Source organism: Schistocerca gregaria, chromosome 1 (genome assembly GCF_023897955.1).
Source record: "Schistocerca gregaria isolate iqSchGreg1 chromosome 1, iqSchGreg1.2, whole genome shotgun sequence".
Taxonomy (NCBI): domain Eukaryota; kingdom Metazoa; phylum Arthropoda; class Insecta; order Orthoptera; family Acrididae; genus Schistocerca; species Schistocerca gregaria.
The window spans coordinates 1179439406-1179462240 of NC_064920.1; the positions used below are offsets into that span (position 1 = coordinate 1179439406).

At 40.3% G+C, this 22835-nt stretch overlaps 1 protein-coding gene across 2 annotated transcripts in view; it reads right to left on the bottom strand.

Annotated features, from left to right (window-relative positions):
* LOC126284497 (E3 ubiquitin-protein ligase RNF123-like) overlaps positions 1-22835 on the bottom strand; it is a 184962-nt gene that overhangs the window by 27832 nt on the left and 134295 nt on the right. For both annotated transcript variants that reach the window (XM_049983475.1, XM_049983465.1), the window contains exons 14-15: positions 11409-11571; positions 7078-7268 (exon numbers count right to left, since the gene is read on the bottom strand). In XM_049983475.1, the coding sequence (XP_049839432.1) occupies positions 7078-7268; positions 11409-11571 (354 nt within the window). The remainder of the gene's footprint in view (positions 1-7077; positions 7269-11408; positions 11572-22835) is intronic.

The following is a 22835-nucleotide window of genomic DNA, read 5'->3' on the forward strand; positions in this document are numbered from 1 at the left end:
TGATGATGGCTTCCTCTTCGGTAAAATATTCCGGAGGTAAAATAGTACCTCATTTGGATCTCCGGGCGGGGACTACTCAGGAGGAAGTCGTTATCAGGAGAAAGAAAACTAAATGTTCTATGGATTGGAACGTGGAATGTTAGATCCCTTAATCGGGCAGGTAGGTTAGAAAATTTAAAAAGGGAAATGGATAGGTTAAAGTTATATATAGTGGGAATTAGTGAAGTTCAGTGGCAGGAGGAACAAGACTTTTGGTCAGGCGAATACAGGGTTATAAATACAAAATCAAACAGTGGTAATGCAGGAGTAGGTTTAATAATGAATAAAAAAATAGGAATGCGGGTAAGCTACTACAAACAGCACAGTGAACGCATTATTGTGGCCAAGATAGACACAAAGCCCACACCTACTACAGTAGTACAAGTTTATATGCCAACTAGCTCTGCAGATGACGAATAAATTGAAGAAATGTATGACAAACTAAAAGAAATTATTCAGATAGTGAAGGGAGATGAAAATTTAATAGTATGGGTGACTGGAATTCGGTAGTAGGAAAAGGGAGAGAAGGAAATGTAGTAGGTGAATATTGATGGGGCTAAGAAATGAAAGAGGAAGCTGCCTGGTAGAATTTTGCACAGAGCACAACTTAATCATAGCTAACACTTGGTTCAAGAATCATAAAAAAAGCCTGGAGATAGTGACAGATTTCAGATAGATTATATAATGGTAAGAAAGAGATTTAGGAACCAGGTTTTAAATTGTAAGACATTTCCAGGGGCAGATGTGGACTCTGACCATAATCTATTGGTTATGAACTGTAGATTAAAACTGAAGAAACTGCAAAAAGGTGGGAATTTAAGGAGATGGGATCTGGATAAACTGACTAAACCAGAGGTTGTACATAGTTTCAGGGAGAGCATAAGGGTACAAATGGCAGGAATGGGGGAAAGTAATACAGTAGAAGAAGATTGGGTAGCTTTGAGCGATAAAGTAGTGAAGGCAACAGAGGATCAAGTACGTAAAAAGACGAGGGCTAGTAGAAATCCTTGGGAAACAGAAGAAATATTGAATTTAATTGATGAAAGGAGAAAATATAAAAATGCACTAAATGAAGCAGGCAAAAAGGAATACAAACGACTCAAAAATGAGATCGACTGGAAGTGCAAAATGGCTAAGCAGGGATGGCTAGAGGACAAATGTAAGGATGTAGAGGCTTATCTCACAAGGGGTAAGATAGATACTGCCTACAGGAAAATTAAACAGATCTTTGGAGAAAGGAATACTTGTATGAATATCAAGAACTCAGATGGAAACCCAGTTCTAAGCAAAGAAGGGAAAGCAGAAAGGTGGAAGGAGTATATAGAGGGTCTATACAAGGGCAATGTACTTGAGGACAATATTATAGAAATGGAAGACGATGTAGATGAAGATGAAATGGGAGATATGATACTGTGTGAAGAGTTTACAGAGCACTGAAAGACCTGAGTTGAAACAAGGCCCCAGGAGTAGACAACATTCCATTAGAACTACTGACGGCCTAGGGAGAGCCAGTCCTGACAAAGCTCTACCATTTGGTGAGCAAGATGTATGAGACAGGCAAAATACCCTCAGACTTCAAGAAGAATATAATAATTCCAATCCCACAGAAAGCAGGTGTTGACAGATGTGAAAATTACCAAACAATCAGTTTAATAAGTCACAGCTGCAAAATACTAACACGAATTCTTTACAGACGAATGCAAAAACTAGTAGAAGCTGACCTCGGGCAAGATCAGTTTGGATTTCATAGAAATATTGGAACACGTGAGGCAGTACTGACGCTACGACTTATCTTAGAAGCTAGATTAAGGAAAGGCAAGCCTACGTTTCCAGCATATGTAGACTTAGAGAAAGCTTTTGACAATGGTGACTGGAATCCTCTCTTTCAAATTCTGAAAGTGGCAAGGGTAAAATATAGGGAGCGAAAGGTTATTTACAATTTGTATAGAAACCAAATGGTAGTTATAAGAGTTGAGGGGCATGAAAGGGAAGCAGTTGTTGGGATGGGAGTGAGACAGGGGTGTAGCCTGTCTCCGATGTTATTCAATCTGTATATTGAGCAAGCAGTGAAGGAAACAAAAGAAAAATTCGGAGTAGGTATTAAAATCCATGGAGAAGAAATAAAACTTTGAGGTTCGCCAATGACATTGTAATTGTGTCAGAGACAGCGAAGGACTTGGAAGAGCAGATGAATGGAATGGACAGCGTCTTGAAAGGAGGATATAAGATGAACATCAACAAAAGCAAAACGAGGATAATGGAATGTAGTCGAAATAAGTCGGGTGATGCTGAGGGTATTAGATTAGGAAATGAGACACTTAAAGTAGTAAAGGAGTTTTGCTATTTGGGGAGCAAAATAACTGATGATGGTCGAAGTAGAGAGGATAAAAAATGTAGACTGGCAATGGGAAGGACAGCGTTTCTGAAGAAGAGAAATTGTTAACATCGAGTATAGATTTAAGTGTCAGGAAGTCGTTTCTGAAAGTATTTGTATGGAGTGTAGCCATGTATGGAAGTGAAAGATGGACAATAAATAGTTTAGACAAGAAGAGAATAGAAGCTTTCGAAATGTGGTGCTACAGAAGAATGCTGAAGATTAGATGGGTAGATCACATAACTGATGAGGAGGTGTTGAATAGAATTGGGGAGAAGAGAGGTTTGTGGCACAACTTGACCAGAAGAAGGGATCGGTTGGTAGGACATGTTCTGAGGCATCAAGGAATCACCAATTTAGTATTGGAGGGCAGCGTGGAGGGTAAAAATCGTAGAGGGAGACCAAGAGATGAATGCACCAACCAGATTCAGAAGGATGTAGGTTGCAGTAGGTACTGGGAGGTGAAGAAGCTTGCACAGGATAGAGTAGCATTGAGAGCTGCATCAAACCAGTCCTCAGGACTGAAGACCACAACAACAACAACAACCTGCAAAAAATGAAAAAAATTAGAGACAACTGTGCAAAACTTTTTGAACGCCCTTTGTGGCATAAATATGGACGAAAGTGGTGGTGATGAGTAGGCGCTGTCTGCTTATGGGAGCACACTACACACTGCCTTTGTTCTGTCCCTTATTCTGCCTCAAGTTTTTGAAAAAAATTATTTCCAGTCTAAGGTTGGGAAAGCGCTCATGCACCAAGTTATTGTTCGAGATCTCTGCTCTCAGCAAGATCTCCACCGATGGTTGTCATATACTGAGAAGTTTTGGCATTTCTAGAAACTTTGTGCTATAATACGCAGAAGTTTACATGAGAAGTACATGGAATACCAACTTTCTCTACAAATTCATAGTTTGATTTTCAAACACACTGTAGGACACCTGCTGTTCAGACAAATCAATATCCAACTTGTGTTTGTTGTAGTCTGTCGTACAGGCTGGGCTTGACTTCTCCCTGCCTCTATTAGTATAGGTGACCATCTCAGAAGTGTGCTTATCATGTGTACTTTCCCTTCATCCTTCCAACATAATGTTAAGACATTCCATTTACGCAGAAACAAAATTGTTCATCCCATTGAAGTCACTAAACTCAAAATCAAAAGGGAAGCTCATGAGGAATCCCATAATTGGCCAAACAGAGATTCACTGGGATGTTGGCAATGGCATGGTTTTGCAGCATGCTTAATTGTATCAATTTATACAATTAAGCAAGCAGCAAAAATATGCCACTGACTATATCCACAAGAAAATATAAAAATAAATTCTTCTCCAGCATATCCACACAATCTAGTGACCAATAACAGAACTACAGTCCCTGCTGAGAAACCTGATCATGTGGGAACCATAAGAATACTTAGGGGAGACTGAAAGGGAACACCAAGAAATTACACCATAAAATTACAGGCTGGGACTTTCAGGCAGGCTAACGACTAACACATTTTTATTGGTTTTTCACCCCAGTGTCAGCATCCATTGGTGAAGCATGGGGAGGCTAGCAAGTCACATATTTAGCCTTTTCTGTCTGTTTTCATAGTTTAATTCTTAAATTAATAATAGCAGGATTGATAGGGTGTGTGCATGCTATATGCAAAAGCAAAAGGAGCTGGCCACAGTTTGCGAACAGCTGAAGACACTTATGGCCACAGGCAGCCATCTGCAGGCTGTTATCTCTTGGTGTGGCAGAAGCAGAGAAACTGGCGTGTTGCATGGGACACTTCAGATACCACTGCTTTCCCCCAAAGGCTCTGCTGCTTGAGGCACCTTCCAGTGTACCCAATGCAGGGGATCTGCACTTACTGCAGAGTGAGTAGAGCTTTGTTACATGGTGCTGTCACTCGAAAAGGAGTCAGGGCTGAGGCTGCCCATCTGGCCTCACTCATTCACTCTGTGAGCAGACAGGCAGCCACTCCCTCATCAGGGTTTGTGTAGGCACATGGAGGGAGGGTTTTACTAGTTACTGGGAGCTCCAATGCTAGGTGGATTACAGAACCTTTAGGGAAATAGCGACCAGAGCTGGAAAGAAATCTGATGTAAACTAGGTGTGTCAGCTGGGAAGCCTCATCTGAAAGATGGAGGAGGTCCTGCCTGTGGCTACTGACAGTGCAGGGTGCAGTAGCTGCTGCTCATATCGGCACCGATGATATCTGTTGCTTAGGGTTTGAAGCCATCCTCAGTACCTATGGGAATTGTGTCCATGCTCACTTGGAGCAAGCAGAGCTCACTATTTGCAGTATTGTGCCCTGAGTCAATTGGGGTTTGGAGCCGAGTGGAGGGTCTCAACCAAAGGCTCTGTCGATGGTCATGCCTGCAGATTTCTGTACTTTCATTATGGGATGGAGAGTTGAAGGACTCCCTTTGATAGATCAGGGGTTTACTACACACAGAAAGCATGATTATTCCATTTCATATTCATATTGCTTTGCATTACTCTTAGATATTTAATTGATGTGACTGTGTCAAGCAGGGAGACTGGGTATTTGTGTTGTCCTCATCATTTCATCACCACCATCATCATTTGTGACAGTGGCTAGATTGGACTGTGGAAAAAAATTGGACTGGGTACAAGTTGGTACTTTGTATGGGCACTGATGACTGCGCAGTTGAGTGCCCCACAAACCAATCATCATCACCACCATCATGTGTGAAGCAGCACACTACTAATGCTGTATTCAACTTTACAGGATAATTTTTCCCTCTCATGTGCATTAACTTACATTTTTCCCCATTCAGAGAAAGCTGTCATTGTCATACCAACTGGAAATTCTTCTTAAATCATCCTGTATTCGTCAAATTTAAAACTTACAACTAACAGAGGAGAAAGTTGTAGAAGTTAAAACAACACAGCGGATGGCCATGGCTGACTGATCGTAGGAAGAAAAACTATGAGCCAGCCACTCTGCAACACACAAAAACCTCCAGCCTATGACTTGAGGCCAGAGTCCAGACACATTAAAAAACCTTAAAACTTAGACTAGACTCTCCTCTTCATCAGCTTAAAGACAGAACAGATCCCCACCATACTCACTCCCACCCTCTCATCATGATAGAGCATGCACTCAGTAAAAATATAATGCACAGTAATTTGCACACCACAGGATTACAGAATGGGGGGACTCTCTTGCCAGAGTAAGAAGCCAATGTGTAAGGAGACAGTGCTCGATTTGGAGACATGTAACTATCACTTTATCCCACCTGAACAACCATCAGGAGTAATGCATGGCCAGATACTTGATTTCAATTACCGCAACTTCTTGTTCATCACTGCCAACATTTTGCAGCTGTGTGAATGACTTGAAGACTTCTTACGTAATAGAATCCTGCACACTGTTCAGGACAGTGAGTGTTCATCAGAGACACGGGTATTGGAAGTGCCTCAGAAGTGTGACAGGACCACTCTTGTTCGCTGTTAACATACATGATCTGACTGGCAGGTGAGAAGCATTTCACAGCTGTTTGCTCATGAAGATTTGATTTATCGGAGGATGTCACTGCAGAAGAATACAGGATGATTTAAGAAGAATTTCCAGTTGGTATGACAATGACAGCTTTCTCTGAATGGAGAAAAATGTAAGTTAATGCGCATGAGAGGGAAAAATTATCCTGTAAAGTTGAATACAGCATTAGTAGTGTGCTGCTTCACACATGATGGTGATGATGATGATTGGTTTGTGGGGCATTCAACTGCGCAGTCATCAGTGCCCATACAAAGTACCAACTTGTACCCAGTCCAATTTTTTTCCACAGTCCAATCTAGCCACTGTCACAAATGATGATGGTGGTGATGAAATGATGAAGACAACACAAATACCCAGTCTCCCTGCTTGACACAGTACATCAATTAAATATCTAAGAGTAATGCAAAGCAATATGAATATGAAATGGAATAAGCATGCCAGGTTTGTAGCAGACAAGGCGAATGGTCGACTTTGTTTCATTGGGAGAATTTTGTGAACGTGTAGCTCATCTATAAAGGAGATTACTTACGGAACACTAAGACAACCCATTCTTTATTAGCACTCAAGTATTTGGAATCTCTACAAGGTCAGATTAAAGAAAGACATCAAAGTGATTCAGAGGTGTGTCATGAGGTTTGTTACCAGTAGGTTCAACCAGCACACAAGTGTTAAGGAGACACTTCATGAATTCAAATGAGAATCCCTGGAGCAAAGGAGATGTCCTTTTCATGAGGCACTATTGAGAAAATTTAGGGAACAGGTACTTGAGAGCAGCTGCTGAATAAGTACACTGCCGTCAACATACATAAGGACCATGAAGATAGGAGAAACTAGAACTCATAGACATAACTGCACTATCTTGTGCCCGTAACATACTCTCAGCAGACTCCAACGTAAATGGTGTAAAGGAGGAATAATTTCAAATTAATAAAGAAGCACATACAGTGAGCGATATGTGCTTATATATTTTCATTCTTCATCACCTCAGTCACAGGCCTGTAAAACAAAATCTTTTCCACTAATCTCTTCCAACAAATTAGCTATATGCATAATTTTGTTGCCTTAGTAACAAGATAATCTATATAAGACAATCTTTTCATTTACATTCTTCATTACAGTTAAATTTTTGAAATTAATTACTTACTGTACTTACTCATTGTTTGACTAATGAGACCAGTGTCTGATGGCAACATTTTGGGACCAATCTTCCGTATCAGATGTGGGGACTTCTGGTACCTAAATGCAAACCCACAGCCATGCCACAGTCTCAGTAATACCCAATTACTCTGAGCCCAAGCACGATTTTCATACGGTCTCAGCAGTGATTTCACCATTTTGACTTGGCTGCAAAATATTGCAAACACAATGGTAGTATAAAAAAAGTCTGAAAAGGTTATAGTTTTATAGCCACATTACGGTTGAAGACATCTAGCATGCAGGATATATGAAACAGTTAAAATACCCTTAGACCCCATGAAGAAGGGTGTAATCCTAAAATCAAAGAAGACAGGAGTTGACAAGTGTGAATGTTACTAAATCATGGTTCCAAAATACTAACACAACTAATGCGCAGAAAATTTGAATGACTGGTAGAAGATGAGCTGGAAGAAGATCATGCTGTATTCCAGATAAGTGTAAAACATGCTAAGCAATACTGGCCCCATTAGGTGAAAGTAGACAAACATGAATTTATGGTCTTTGTAGCTTTAGGGGAAGAAAAAAAGCAAGCTTATGTTTTGAAATACTGAAGCTGTCAGGGATAAAACACAGAAAGTGAAAATTAATCTACAACTTCTATGACAGTTCTAGGATTTGCAGGACAGAAAACCAAGGAGAAATTTGGAAAAGGAATTAAAGTTCAGGGAGAAGAAATAAATGAAATTAAAAACTTTCCAGTTTGTTGATGACATTGTAATTCAGTCAGAGACAGTTAAGGACTTTCAAGAGCATCTGAACAAAATGGATAGTCTTAAAAAAGAATGTAGGATGAACATCAAGAATAATAAAATGATGGTAATGAGAGTATATTCAACTTGTATGCTGCTGTAGGAATTACATTAGGAAATGAGATGCTAAAAGTAGTAATAGATGGGTCCTGTTATTTGTGTAGCATGACAGCAGATGATGACAAAGTAAAAAACAAAAACAAAAAAAAAGGGGAGAGATATGAAGGAAGGCCACTTTTAAAAACTATCAAACAATTTGTAATGATTCAAACAACATACTATATATCTAAAAACAAAGATAATGTAACTTACCAAGCGAAAGCGTTGGCATGTTGATAGACACACAAACAAACACAAACACACACACAAAATTCAAGCTTTCACAACCAACGGTTGCTTCGTCAGGAAATAGAGAAGGAGAGGGAAAACGAAAGGATGTGGGTTTTAAGGGAGAGGGTAAGGAGTCATTCCAATCCCGGGAGTGGAAAGACTTACCTTAGGGGGAAAAGGACAGGTATCCACTTGCGCACACACACACACACACACACACACACACACACACACACACACACACACATATCCATCCACACATATACAGACACAAGCAGACATCTTTGCCCAAACTCAAACATTTGTAAAGGCAAAGAGTTTGGGCAGAGATGTCAGTCGAGGCGGAAGTACAGAGGCCTATGTACTTCCGCCTCGACTGACATCTCTGCCCAAACTCAAATTCTTTGTCTTTACAAATGTCTGCTTGGGTCTGTATATGTGTGGATGGATATGTGTGGGTGTGCGGGTGTATACCTGTCCTTTTTTCCACCTAAGTTAAGTCTTTCCGCTCCTTACCCTCTCCCTTAAAACCCACATCCTTTTGTCTTTCCTTCTCCTTCCCTCTTTCCTGACGAAACAACCGTTGGTTGCGAAAGCTTGAATTTTGTGTTTGTGTTTTTTTGTGTGTCTATCAACATGCCAACGCTTTCGCTTGGTAAGTTACATCATCTTTGTTTTTATATATATTTTTCCCATGTGGAATGTTTCCCTCTATTATAAACCACATACTATGGTATTTTGAAATGGAAATGGTAAGTGATTCTGTTTACATTTGACAAAAATAAGCAGTAAAAAGATCAATCTCTAGTTTTAGCAAAGAAAATACTGTCCATGCATAAATTATGACAGAAAATTAATTTTAAAAAGTATACTCAATGTTATGTACACCAGAGATTAGGTTATAATTAGCAACAGCACAAGAAAGGAAAAAAAATAATAATGCAGACTGCTCTTAAGTGCATAAAATACATCATGTCATTCTTCAGCTGCCTAAACAGAAAACAAGCCACTTTTGGTACCAAAGTAATCCTACAGGAGCTGAAGAATTTATAAACAAGAAATTTATTGGGCTAGATATGAAAAAGTAAAACAAACATGTCTTCAAATTCAAAAAGCCTGTAATACAGATTTTAATGACAAAGTAAAGAAACCAGTGTGAACCACATAAAATGAGATACGGAGAACACTGACAAAAATCAACATGGAAAAGGATGTAGGGAATAATATCCTTCAAAATGTTTGATCTAAAAATTAGCAACAACCTGATCACAAGAAAGTGATAAAATTGCAAATTTTACATCTTTTGTTCTTGAAATATCTCCTACATGTAGCACTGAAGGATGGTATGGTGAATCAGAAATATTTTTGAACAGATTTTAGTTATAGATTAAAGCACTCTCAAAACAACATAAACACACTGTTGGCTTTTTAACACCAGTATTACGAAAAGGATAGACTGCTGCAATTTCCCCTATTCTGGACAGACTTATCTTTAGGATACAGGTCTTAGGATATCTGCATAGCACTACTCAAAGTTGAAATGAAATCAAGTTATAAATGAAATAATTTCATTAGATGGCTAATTCTGCTCCAGATTTGTGTTAGGACATGTATGCCACCTTCAGATGCAACCACTACTGTTACACTCCAACTCAAATGTTCACAGTGCTTGTGGTTTTTTGTTGTAAAGAAATCTAATTTGTGCACAAGAAATTTTCAGAAATGTGGACAACTGTGGAAAAGACTGTAGTTTGCAATTAAATTGCAAATGAGGAGCTGCTTTTTGTTTACTTATTATGAAAAAACAAAAAGAAAAAAAAGAAAAATTATCATTGTGGTACAGTGATTGACGCCCTGAAATCAACAAAACTCTAATTTTTTTTCTACATTAGTCCATGTCATGCAATAACACATCATGTGAAACCTAGAAAGGTTGAATAGTTATGTTTCCATAACTTCTCACATTGTTTGTATTCCATTGAAATAGATAACACAAAGTACCATGATCTCATAAAAATCTTTAATAACTGATCGCCAACTGAAAATCATCCTAAGTTTGTCTCTTCTTTCATTTTCAGTAAGCTTGGAATTAAGGACAGAATCCAAATGAAACAGTATTTCTCTTGAAGCTGATACAGGTGATGGACATACCAAAACTAAAATCACAGTAGAAAGCAAAGCTAATGCACAACATATCATTAGGAAACCCACAATTAAAGGTGTACGAAATAGCTTACGTGACAAGCATATCAGAAGAAGAATAAAAAAATCATATGAAGAGTGCAACATATTTAGAATTTTGATGAGAGACAAACACATAGCACAGCAGTAATCTGTTCCTGAAAACAACATATTAATGCAAAACACAGTATCTAACTGCACCACAGTTCATTAATTCCTCCATTTTTCATTCATTCTGTTCTATATGTTCTACTTTGAAGGAGGACTTTTAGTGATGTAGATCAAGCCAAGCTGTATTAACAGGCAGAAACAGCACTTAGAATGTAGTTCTTTATGCTGTGTTAGTTATTAGTACTTGCACAGGTTATAAAAGAACATAACGAAGTTGGAAACACACTTCACTGACAAAGATTACTGCTTTCTATGTTATGCTAAGTAGTAATTGTTAATATACTGCTGCTGGCTTGCTATTTATGTAACTACACTAGTAACTAACAAATGTAATAGGTACAACTAGAATGTTGTGCCCTACCCCTGCTATGCACTTCATGGTGGTTTGCAGAGTATAGATATAGATATAGACATACACATTGTAAGAATGGAGGCCTATTTATAATGAAGTGTTAATAAACAGTAGTTTTCAAAACTGTCAAAATTAATGGGCTACACTATTACCTCATTTGAATAATAACGAAGCTTGCTGCCAGCAATATGTACCTACCACTAACATGAGAGCATTGGAATTAGAAAATACCCAGTATTTTGACTGAACTATGCTGGTTCAAGGAATAAGCTTCCTTAAGCTCTTCACATTTCTTCAGCTCCTCCCTTTATACACTCAAAGAAATCCTAAAACATTGATGAAAACTCCTTGCTGTGTCAGCATTAATTTTCAACTTTTTAAATACGCTGAGCAACATCCTATCAAGTTTGCACTGAAGCACAAATCAGCCTGCAACAGCAAGCACAATACTTCTCATTTACCAAAATGCATCATCACTTTCTGACATCAATGTGACAAACATACCTGCTTTCTGGTACTAACTCCAGACACTGCAACGTGTGTGACTGGGAAACGAAGCTTGCCAGAGCTTGTATTAATGTGTCTTTTGAACCAGCATTTACTATTCGTGGGTCAGCAAAATGATTGCAAAGAAATTCTGCAACATCTTTCAGCAACTCCTCACTACCTAGAAAAGAAAAGTTCTGCATTCTCTATCAGGTACACTTAAAGTCATTTTTCAAAGAAGAATATATTTGTAGAATTCTTATCAATACTAACAAAGTACTTAAATATTAGAAGTATGAGAAGTAATTGTATTGGTATCAGTAATAAAAATGAGAGAACTGGAGAGAATACAACGAAAAATTAGCATTCAAAATTATCAGCCTACATGTTAATACACATCTACACTCAGACTGAGAATGCAATCTTGAACTTAAGAGAAAAGAAAGAAGAGCATCCCACCAACAATGAGATCAATAGACAGAGAGCATATGCTGGGATTGGGAAAGATTCACAGGAATCAGCCTGGAATATTCCTGGACTGACAAAGAGAAAGCAGTTTTGAATTTCTTCAGTTCTCATTGAAAAGTAGTACAACAAGATGTACACAACAGACTTTTCATGGTGCAACAATGGTCATCTTACTGACAGTCTGTTGTGCTCCAGGCATCATTGTGTAGCCCATCTGGATACTGAAAACAGGCCTATTCCTGACTCAGGATATATGCATATGCCTGAGTGAACACATGCTGTCCTCCCTAGTCCTACTACAGAGGGCCATGGAGCACCTGCATGGCATTTAGTATGGTCCTCTTGAACCCACTGAATCCACATTTGCAAGGCAGCCATGAGATTCAGTGTAATACAAGCAGCAGTAGCAGGCAATGATAAACAGCAATAATGATAATGCGATGGGCAAATTTTAGCCCTTTCAATGTCTATGCAACAGCCTCCCCAACAATGTAATATTTTATAAAAATGCATTGTATAATTGTTATGTAAATTAGTAATGTTGTTGTTCTCTATGTAATCATATATAGTTACTCTGCGTATTTTTGGATTCTTTGGGCCGGTAGGAAATATTTCATCTGTGTAACAAAAAAAAATTATTAGGAAGGAAGTAACAGCTGATGAGCGATCATGTTTAATGACAAGTCTAAGAAGCATTAGGATGGTTGGCATAAGGAAGAGAGTAAATTTGCGAAAATTTAATTAGTTTGTGGAAAGAACAGTTTCTTTTGAGGTGAAAAATGGAGAAGTTTGGAAGCTATCAGCTATAGTGTCTTGAAACAGATAATGATTTAAAATTTCAGGGAGAGGCGAGTAGAACATGGAACATTCTAGAAGATGATTTCAGCAGCATTGTTGCGACAATCACTGAGACTGTGAGAAGAAGATTTATTTCAAAGACTGATGCAGAAGAGGAGGCGTATATGGTGAATGCTCTGGAGAAGAACCCAGACCCATACAAGAGAGATGATACTTCCAGATTTTTGCATAAATGCAGGAAGAAGAAGAAGAAGAAGCTGAAACTTGCCGAACAATCAATAACGTGAAGCAAACACACTGTGAAGGCTCTATTACATTGTGATTTATTTGAGCAGCAAACTGAACTGTTTAATGTAATTGGATAGATAAAAAATCTACTCATCAAGCAGTGGCAGGAGAAAACACCAGAATTTGAAAACCTCGGTCCTGTTGCCAATGATTATCTTTCCTTCTCATCCTGTCTGGTAAAGTCTTGATTAACCTGAGTTTCTGGGCAACTTTTCCAAACTCTCCCCATTTCCTAACCCTCATCAGTCCTTTTCCATCACTCCTCTCCCCTCGCCTTCAAACCTTCTGCCAGAAGAAGGCACCACTGGCTGTAAAAGCTCGCAAATTTCAATACCTTTATGTGTTTTCTCCTGTCACTGCTAGACGAGTAGACTTTTTATCTATCCAGTTGCATTATATTTTCCAAACTGATTAATTTTGTTGATATATTAAATCGAACTGTTTGAGCAATACAGACCTACAAGCGGAAATTGACAAATTGTTCTGAACATCTAACTGTGAATTGTTTTCAAAAGTTAGACTAAACAGTGTGAGGACCTAAGCTTCCATTTATTTGGCTTTGAATGAATTAATAAATGGGTGATCTGCTAGTTTAAGTCAACTTATGCAGATGTCATTGTTGTAAATGCAAAATCGTTGTCTGCAAAATTTACTAACGTGACATATACCTGAAATCCCTTCCTGCATCCTACTTAGAAACATCTAAACGTTATATTCACAGTGTATTTTGCAAATAAATGACACACTGGAGCAGCAAAAAGTTTTACTTCAATTTTAACAATTAATCATTTTTAATTAGTGAAATGGCCATCACCATCTTGCTGCAGATCAGTGATCTTGAAGAACAGCAACAGAGTACTTCCTTTGTGGCAACGTTGACCTCAGATTGGACGAGCAGTTATATCAGTGAAGTGATTAGATCACTGACTTCAAATGCACCATTATCTTTCTTTGACATTGCAAAATAATCATTTGACAAGCAGACATATGTCTGCTTGTGTCTGTGTATGTGCGGATGGATATGTGTGTGTGTGTGTGTGCGTGCGAGTGTATACCTGTCCTTTTTTCCCCTAAAGGTAAGTCTTTCCGCTCCCAGGATTGGAATGACTCTTTACCCTCTCCCTTAAAACCCACATCCTTTCGTCTTTCCCTCTCCTTCCCTCTTTCCTGAAGAAGCAACCGTTGGTTGCGAAAGCTTGAATTTTGTGTGTATGTTTGTGTGTCTATCGACCTGCCAGCGCTTTTGTTTGGTAAGTCCCATCATTTTTGTTTTTAGATATATTTTTCCCACGTGGAATGTTTTCCTCTATTATATTCATATCATAAGATGGGAAGATTCCAAGACTTACCAAGCGAGAAAGCGCCGGTAGACAGGCACAATAAAATAACACACACACAAAATTTCTAGCTTTCGCAACCGGCGGCTGCTTCGTCAGGAAAGAGGGAAGGAAAAGGAAAGATGAAAGGATGTGGGTTTTAAGGGAGAGGATAAGGAGTCATTCCAATCCCGGGAGCGGAAAGACTTACCTTAGGGGGAAAAAAGGATAGGTATATACTCGTGCACACACATATACACGCATATCCATCCATACATACACAGACACAAGCAGACATTTGTAAAGGCAAAGAGTATGGGCAGAGATGTAGGTCAAGGCGGAAGTGTGGAGGCAAAGATGATGTTGAATGACAGGTGAGGTATGAGTGGCGGCAACTTGAAATTAGCGGAGATTGAGGCCTGGTGGATATATTGAAGGGCAAGTTCCCATCTCCGGAGTTCATATAGGTTGGTGTTGGTGGGAAGTATCCAGATAACCCGGACGGTGTAACACTGTGCCAAGATGTGCTGGCCGTGCACCAAGGCATGTTTAGCCACAGGGGATCCTCATTACCAACAAACACTGTCTGCCTGTGTCCATTCATGTGAATGGACAGTTTGTTGCTGGTCATTCCCACATAGAAAGCGTCACATTGTAGGCAGGTCAGTTTGTAAATCACGTGGGTGCTTTCACACATGGCTCTTCCTTTGATCGTGATCAACTTCCGGGTTACAGGACTGGAGTAGGTGGTGGTGGGAGGGTGCATAGGACAGGTTTTACACCGGGCGCAGTTACAAGGGTAGGAGCCAGAGGGTAGGGGAGGTGGTTTGGGGATTTCATAGGGATGAACCAAGAGGTTACGAAGGTTAGGTGGTTGGCGGAAAGACACTCTTGGTGGAGTGGGGAGGATTTCATGAAGGATGGATCTCATTTCAGGGCAGGATTTTAGGAAGTCATATCCTTGCTGGAGAACCACATTCAGAGTCTGATCCAGTCCCGAGAAGTATCCTGTTGCAAGTGGGGCACTTTTAGGGTTCTTCTGTGAGAGGTTCTGGGTTTGAGGGGATGAGGAAGTGGCTCTGGTTATTTGCTTCTGTACCAGGTCGGGAGGGTAGTTGCGGGATGCGAAAGGTGATTTCAGGTTGTTGGTGTAATGGTTCAGGGATTCAGAACTGGAGCAGATTCGTTTGCCTCGAGGGCCTAGGCTGTAGGGAAGGGACCGTTTGATATGGAATGGGTGGCAGATGTCATAATGGAGGTACTGTTGTTTGTTGGTGGGTTTGATGTGGATGGATGTGTGAAGCTGGCCATTGGACAGATGGAGGTCAACGTCTAGGAAAGTGGCATGGATTTGGAGTAGGACCAGGTGAATATGATGGAACCAAAGGGGTTGAGGTTGGAGAGGAAATTCAGGAGTTGTTCTTCACTGTGAGTCCAGATCATGAAGATGTCGTCAATAAATCTGTACCAAACTTTGGGTTGGCAGGCTTGGGTAACCAAGAAGGCTTCCTCTAAGCGACCCATAAATAGGTTGGGATACGAGGGGGCCATCCTGGTACCCATGGCTGTTCCCTTTAATTTTTGGTATGTCTGGCCTTCAAAAGTGAAGAAGCTGTGGGTCAGGATGAAGCTGGCTAAGGTGACGAGGAAAGAGGTTTTAGGTAGGGTGACAGGTGATCGGCGTGAAAGGAAGTGCTCCATTGCAGCGAGGCCCTGGACGTGCGGGATATTTGTGTATAGGGAAGTGGCATCAATGGTTACAAGGATGGCTTCCGGGGGTAACAGACTGGGTAAGGATTCCAGGATATATATATATATATATATATATATATATATATATATATATATATATATATATATATATATATATATATATATATATATATATATGTATATGTATATATATATATATATAAAACAGAAAGAAACTTCCACATGGGAAAAATATATTAAAAACAAAGATTCCAAGACTTACCAAGCGGGAAAGCGCCGGCAGACAGGCACATGAACAAAACACACACACAGAATTACGAGCTTTCGCAACTGGCAGTTGCTTCGTCAGGAAAGAGGGAAGGAGAGGGAAAAATGAAAGGATGTGGATTTTAAGGGAGAGGGTAAGGAGTCATTCCAATCCCGGGAGCGGAAAGACTTCCCTTAGGGGAAAAAAAGGACAGGTGTACACTCGCACACACACACACATATCCATCCGCACATACACGGACACAAGCAGACATTTTTAAAGGCAAAGAGTAAGGGCAGAGATGTCAGTCGAGGCGGAAGTACAGAGGCAAAGAAGTTGTTGAAAGACAGGTGAGGTATGAGCGGCGGCAACTTGAAATTAGCGGAGGTTGAGGCCTGGCGGATATCGAGAAGAGAGGATATACTGAAGGGCGAGTTCCCATCTCCGGAGTTCGGATAGGTTGGTGTTGGTGGGAAGTATCCAGATAACTCGGTCGGTGTAACACTGTGCCAAGATGTGCTGGCCGTGCATCAAGGCATGTTTAGCCACAGGGTGATCCTCATTACCAACAAACACTGTCTGCCTGTGTCCATTCATGCGAATGGACAGTTTGTTGCTGGTCATTCCCACATAGAAAGCATCACAGTGCAGGCAGGTCAATTGGTAAATCACGTGGGTGCTTTCACATGTGGCTCTCCCTTTGATCGTGTACACCTTCCGGGTTACAGGACTGGAGTAGGTGGTGGTGGGGGGGTGCATAGGACAGGTTTTACACCAGGGGCGGTTGCAAGGGTAGGAGCCAGAGGGTAGGGAAGGTGGTTTGGGGATTTCATAGGGATGAACCAAGAGGTTACGAAGGTTAGGTGGACGCCGGAAAGACACTCTTGGTGGAGTGGGGAGGATTTCATGAAGGATGGATCTCATTTCGGGGCAGGATTTTAGGAAGGCGTATCCCTGCTGGAGAGCCACATTCAAGGTCTGATCCAGTCCCGGGAAGTATTCTGTTACAAGTGGGGCACTTTTGGGGTTCTTCTGTGAGAGGATCTGGGTTTGAGGGGATGAGGAAGTGGCTCTGGTTATCTGCTTCTGTACCAGGTTGGGAGGGTAGTTGCGGGATGCGAAAGCTGTTTTCAGGTTGTTGGTGTAATGGTCGAGGGATTCAGGACTGGAGCAGATTCGTTTGCCACGAAGGCCTAGGCTGTAGGGAAGGGACCGTTTGATATGGAATGGGTGGCAGCTGTCATAATGAAGGTACTGTTGCTTGTTGGTGGGTTTGATGTGGACGGATGTGTGCAGCTGGCCATTGGACAGATGGAGGTCAACGTCTAGGAAAGTGGCATGGGATTTGGAGTAGGACCAGGTGAATCTGATGGAACCAAAGGAGTTGAGGTTGGAGAGGAAATTCTGGAGTTGTTCTTCACTGTGAGTCCAGATCATGAAGATGTCATCAATAAATCTGTACCAAACTTTGGGTTGGCAGGCTTGGGTAACCAAGAAGGCTTCCTCTAAGCGACCCATAAATAGGTTGGCATACGAGGGGGCCATCCTGGTACCCATGGCTGTTCCCTTTAATTGTTGGTATGTCTGGCCTTCAAAAGTGAAGAAGTTGTGGGTCAGGATGAAGCTGGCTAAGGTGACGAGGAAAGAGGTTTTAGGTAGGGTGGCAGGTGATTGGCGTGAAAGGAAGTGCTCCATTGCAGCGAGGCCCTGGACGTGCGGGATATTTGTGTATAGGGAAGTGGCATCAATGGTTACCAGGATGGTTTCTGGGGGTAACAGACTGGGTACGGATTCCAGGCGTTCGAGAAAGTGGTTGGTGTCTTTGATGAAGGATGGGAGACTGCATGTAATGGGTTGAAGGTGTTGATCTACGTAGGCAGAGATACGTTCTGTGGGGGCTTGGTAACCAGCTACAATGGGGCGGCCAGGATGTTTGGGTTTGTGAATTTTCGGAAGTAGGTAGAAGGTAGGAGTGCGAGGTGACGGTGGGGTGAGGAGTTTGATGGAGTCAGGTGAAAGGTTTTGTAGGGGGCCTAAGGTTCTGAGGATTCCTTGAAGCTCCGCCTGGACATCAGGAATGGGATTACTTCGGCAAACTTTGTGTTTGTGTCTGTGTATGTGCGGATGGATATGTGTGTGTGTGTGTGTGTGTGTGTGTGTGTGTGTGTGTGTGTGTGTGTGCGCACAAGTGTACACCTGTCCTTTTTTTCCCCTAAGGGAAGTCTTTCCGCTCCCGGGATTGGAATGACTCCTTACCCTCTCCCTTAAAACCCACATCCTTTCGTCTTTCCCTCTCCTTCGTGAAGAAGCAACCATCGGTTGCGAAAGCTAGTAATTCTGTGTGTGTGTTTGTGCGTTTTGTTCATGTGCCTGTCTGCCGACGCTTTCCCGCTTGGTAAGTCTTGGAATCTGTGTTTTTAATATATATATATATATATATATATATATATATATATATATATATATGATGATGATGATGATGATGTAAATAAAATAGAAAGAAACTTCCACATGGGAAAAATATATTAAAAACAAAGATTCCAAGACTTACCAAGCGGGAAAGCGCCGGTAGATAGGCACAACAAATAAAACGCACGAACACACACAGAATTTCGAGCTTTTGCAACCGATGGCTGCTTCATCAGGAAAGAGGGAAGGAAAAGGAAAGATGAAAGGATGTGGGTTTTAAGGGAGTGGGTAAGGAGTCATTCCAATCCCAGGAGCGGAAAGACTTACCTTAGGGGGAAAAAAGGATAGGTATATACTCTCGCGCGCGCTCACACACACACACACACACACACACACACACACACACACACAGATATATATATATATATATATGGTATTTTATTTGTTGTGGCAGGAGTTTTCTCCTTCCCACACAGCATCTGTCTTTTATCTATTCTGCAAATAACTAAAGTGTCTGGCAAAGGTGACTTCCCATCGTACTACATGTTAAGGATTCTTCCACCTCTATTTTCGTATGGAGTACCGGAAGGAAAACTACTGAAATTCCTCCGTATATAATGTGATTAGTCTAACCTCGCCTTGCAATCACTACATGAGTGATATGTTCTTAAAACTGGTTCTTGACATTTTGCAAGTAAACTTATGTGGAGAATTTGGCATCTATCTTCAAGCTTATGACAATTTAGACTTTTCAGCATTTATGTGTTGGTCTCCCAGAGTCAAACAAACCTGTGATCATTCATGCTGTCCTACTTAGTATATTTTCAACACTGTCTTTTACCCTTGCTTGGTGTAGGTCACACAAACTTTGAGTTAATTTCTAATAAGGCATGAAAAAGTGTTTTGTAAATCATCTCCTTTGTACACAGAGTGCATTTTCCCAGTAAACTACCAACAACCAAGATCTGTCACCTGCTTTACCTATGAATGTGCCTATGCAATCATCCCATTTCAGATCTTCAAACATTGTTAAACACAGATATCAATACAAATTGACTAATTCATGTTGTGACTCACTGATGTACTCACAGGATACTGCATTTTTTGTTTTATGAGACACACAATTTTAAATTGCTGTACGTCTAAAGCAAGCTTCCACTCTCTGTGCCATTTTGAAATCTTATCAAGATCTAACTGGATGTGTGAGTGCAACTTTTTTGTGGTGGTACTTCATTATAGATAACTGCATTACCTGTAAAACATCTTAGTATTAATACTATTAACTATGTTATAAATGTACAATTACCTGCTGCTTCCTTCAGATATAAATACTTTTTAATGATAAATGATGGTCAACAAGTAAGCTAGTAATTTTATGAGATGTCTGTGAATATGGTGGTGTAAACACGTATGCATAAAAGATGTATGCAGTGCTAGTATGTGGGTATGTAATGAAAGTCTTACTATGATTTTGCTGTATGTTGAATCTGAAAGCATGAATTATATTTTCTAATTATATATTTTTTAAATGCCTTGATTCATTACATTTATGCAGAAGTAGAGTTTTAGGGGTTTCTCCAGCTCATCTAGAGCTGGATGTGAGATTTTGCCACCAGAGAAACACAAACCAACCATTTCTCTCTTCCATTTTAATGTATTACAGTGCCTACATTGTTTATTCATCCACCTATGATGACTAATTTGTGATTAACATAGTCAACTAATAGAACATAATCATTTGCAACCTCACCAATAGCCTCCCATATTCTACATGCAAAGGTAAAAGTCTCTGTTTGTCATACAGCCCTTAAATGATGCCATCATTGTGAGTCTTCAAGTATCTCGGAAGCCTTAAAAGATGTGTGATGCTCAGCATCTAAAATGCAAAGGGCCTGTGACTGTTCTATCTCTGTAGTTCTTCAGGCCACCTGATGATGTGCATCCAGGTCCTGGTGGACATGAGACTGCTCTGAGGATTGTTGGATTTGAAAATCTTTCACAGCCTGAGATCTTTTCTTGAACTACACACTACATCTGACTTACATTTGCGAGGCTTGTAATGCATATCCTCCATTTCAATCTATTGCACTGCAATTTTTTTTCCTTATTTTGTTACCTGAAGATATAACATTTCTGTGTCTTTGTATATTGTCATTGTTTTACTATTTGTATATATATGCATTTATGTCAATTTATAATTGGTTTGTTTTGTGAATATTATTTGTATTTATACGCTGGGTCTGGCCTAGGGAAAACTATGCTATCGAACGAATACATCGATAGGTTGTGTGGAGAACCAAAGTGTTTAGGATCTTCGGTAGTGTTAACTCTGCCACGTGGAGCGTGGGCAGAGAGAACGTCTGGATGGAGGAGGGCAGTGGAGCAGGTGTGTTGTGTGACACTCCCCCGAGTTGCCGCACTTTCGGGATTTGGCAGCATGTAATTGCGCTCGACTTGCTATGTTAGTTTCAGACACGGTCTCGTGGACGGGAAGCATTAGCTGGCGCACATCAAGAGCCCGTTTCACCTGGTGACCATGTCGAGAAGAAGGCGCGCCAACATCCAGCTTCTGCAACAGCGACGGCCGACAATGAGTGACTGTCGCCACCTCCTCGATCGATGGCTTCAAACCTTCAATCAACCAACAAGGGAAGACTGGAAGCACGTAAGGTTTTAGAACTGTATGGCAGACCTCAGCTTTCCAAACTATTCAAATCACAAAATTACAGCAACTTAACATGAACCTTTGTTGCTCATTGTCCCAATTGCATCACCAAGCAGGGTCCCTTCCTTTTCCTGAAAGGAACTCGAGTGTCGTTGAAATTCAAACGCCAGCATTGAAGTAATATCATTCCATTTCAGTGCTTTAATTTCAAAGTTCAGTTAAAGTATTCATAGCTGGCTACGATATTTAGATTACACAAGCACAAATTAAGAGTGGGAGTTTCGTTACCATATTTTAGCTTACCTGTGGCTGCAGCTCAGCTTGGTACGTACTAAAATTTACTATTGTTAATTGTTCAGACTCATTTAATTCAAGTTCAAAGTTAAATCTCTTATTTCTAAATTGCATAGATTCAAGTAGCTTTTGAAATGATTGTTGAGGTAGCCCAAGACTAACCTTCTTTTATTGAATTTTATTGGCTTTGTAGTGCTTCAGAAACAAAGTTCACTATTAATTTCAGTCATTAAATTAGCTTTCAGTTTTCCAGTTTTATTAATTCTTTTGCTAAATTAAGTCAAAGTGTAGCGAAATTTATTACTTCTGACAAACACTCAGTTTTCACACAACATGTGTCAACCTTCAGTTGCCACACTTCTAGTGCTAATTATATGTGTAATAACCTCTCTTTTTCAGTTACTATAGTAATTGTTCATAGGACTGGCAACCGTAATTTCCCCAAATCTCAAATATCTAATTACCGCTAGTTAATTGTTAACGTAACGGCCGCACATTTACTTTCTTTATTAACTTTATCCCTTTTCAAAATTAATTTCCACCAGTTTCATTTGCATTTTTCCTTTCATTTAGATGTAACCCTTTCCTCCCTCTTTAGCGACAGATTAACTTCGGTGACGATTGCTTTTCCCAAATTTCCATTAGGTACACGCGGTTTAATTTTTCACTGCCATTAAGGTCGGTAAGTGAGGGGGAGGTTACAGGCTTATAATAATAATTTTAAATATGGTTCTCAGGCTTATTGTTTGATTTTATTTTGTACCTCTACTATAATTCTACAGCTGTGCCAGGTGATGGAGGAACTCAATATCATGAACCATGTGCACAATAACATTGGATTTGCACTGTCACAGAATAATCTATAGGCACTAAGAGCCACCAACCATTGCAACAGTGTCATCTGCATGTCACTCACACATACATATTTAAAAATGGTAATAATACTCAAAAAGATACAACTTTCTAAAGTAGCTTATGGTCTTCCTCAGGGTTCAAGCTATCTCCATACAGAAATAACATCGGAATCGGCGTGCTGGCGTAAGATGCCGCCAGCATGCGAAGCGGCAAAGAGGCTGCGAGAAGATCAATAGAGGCCAAAGACAGACTCATAAGAAACGCATCACCAACACCCTCTCCGCTGTCAGTATTTAGATCGCCATAGAGGACCAAAGGGCCCAGTCAGTCATCCAGAGAGTTAAAAAGTCGAGTCTTCTGTCGAGCCCACCCGGGTGTACAGGTATGACCCA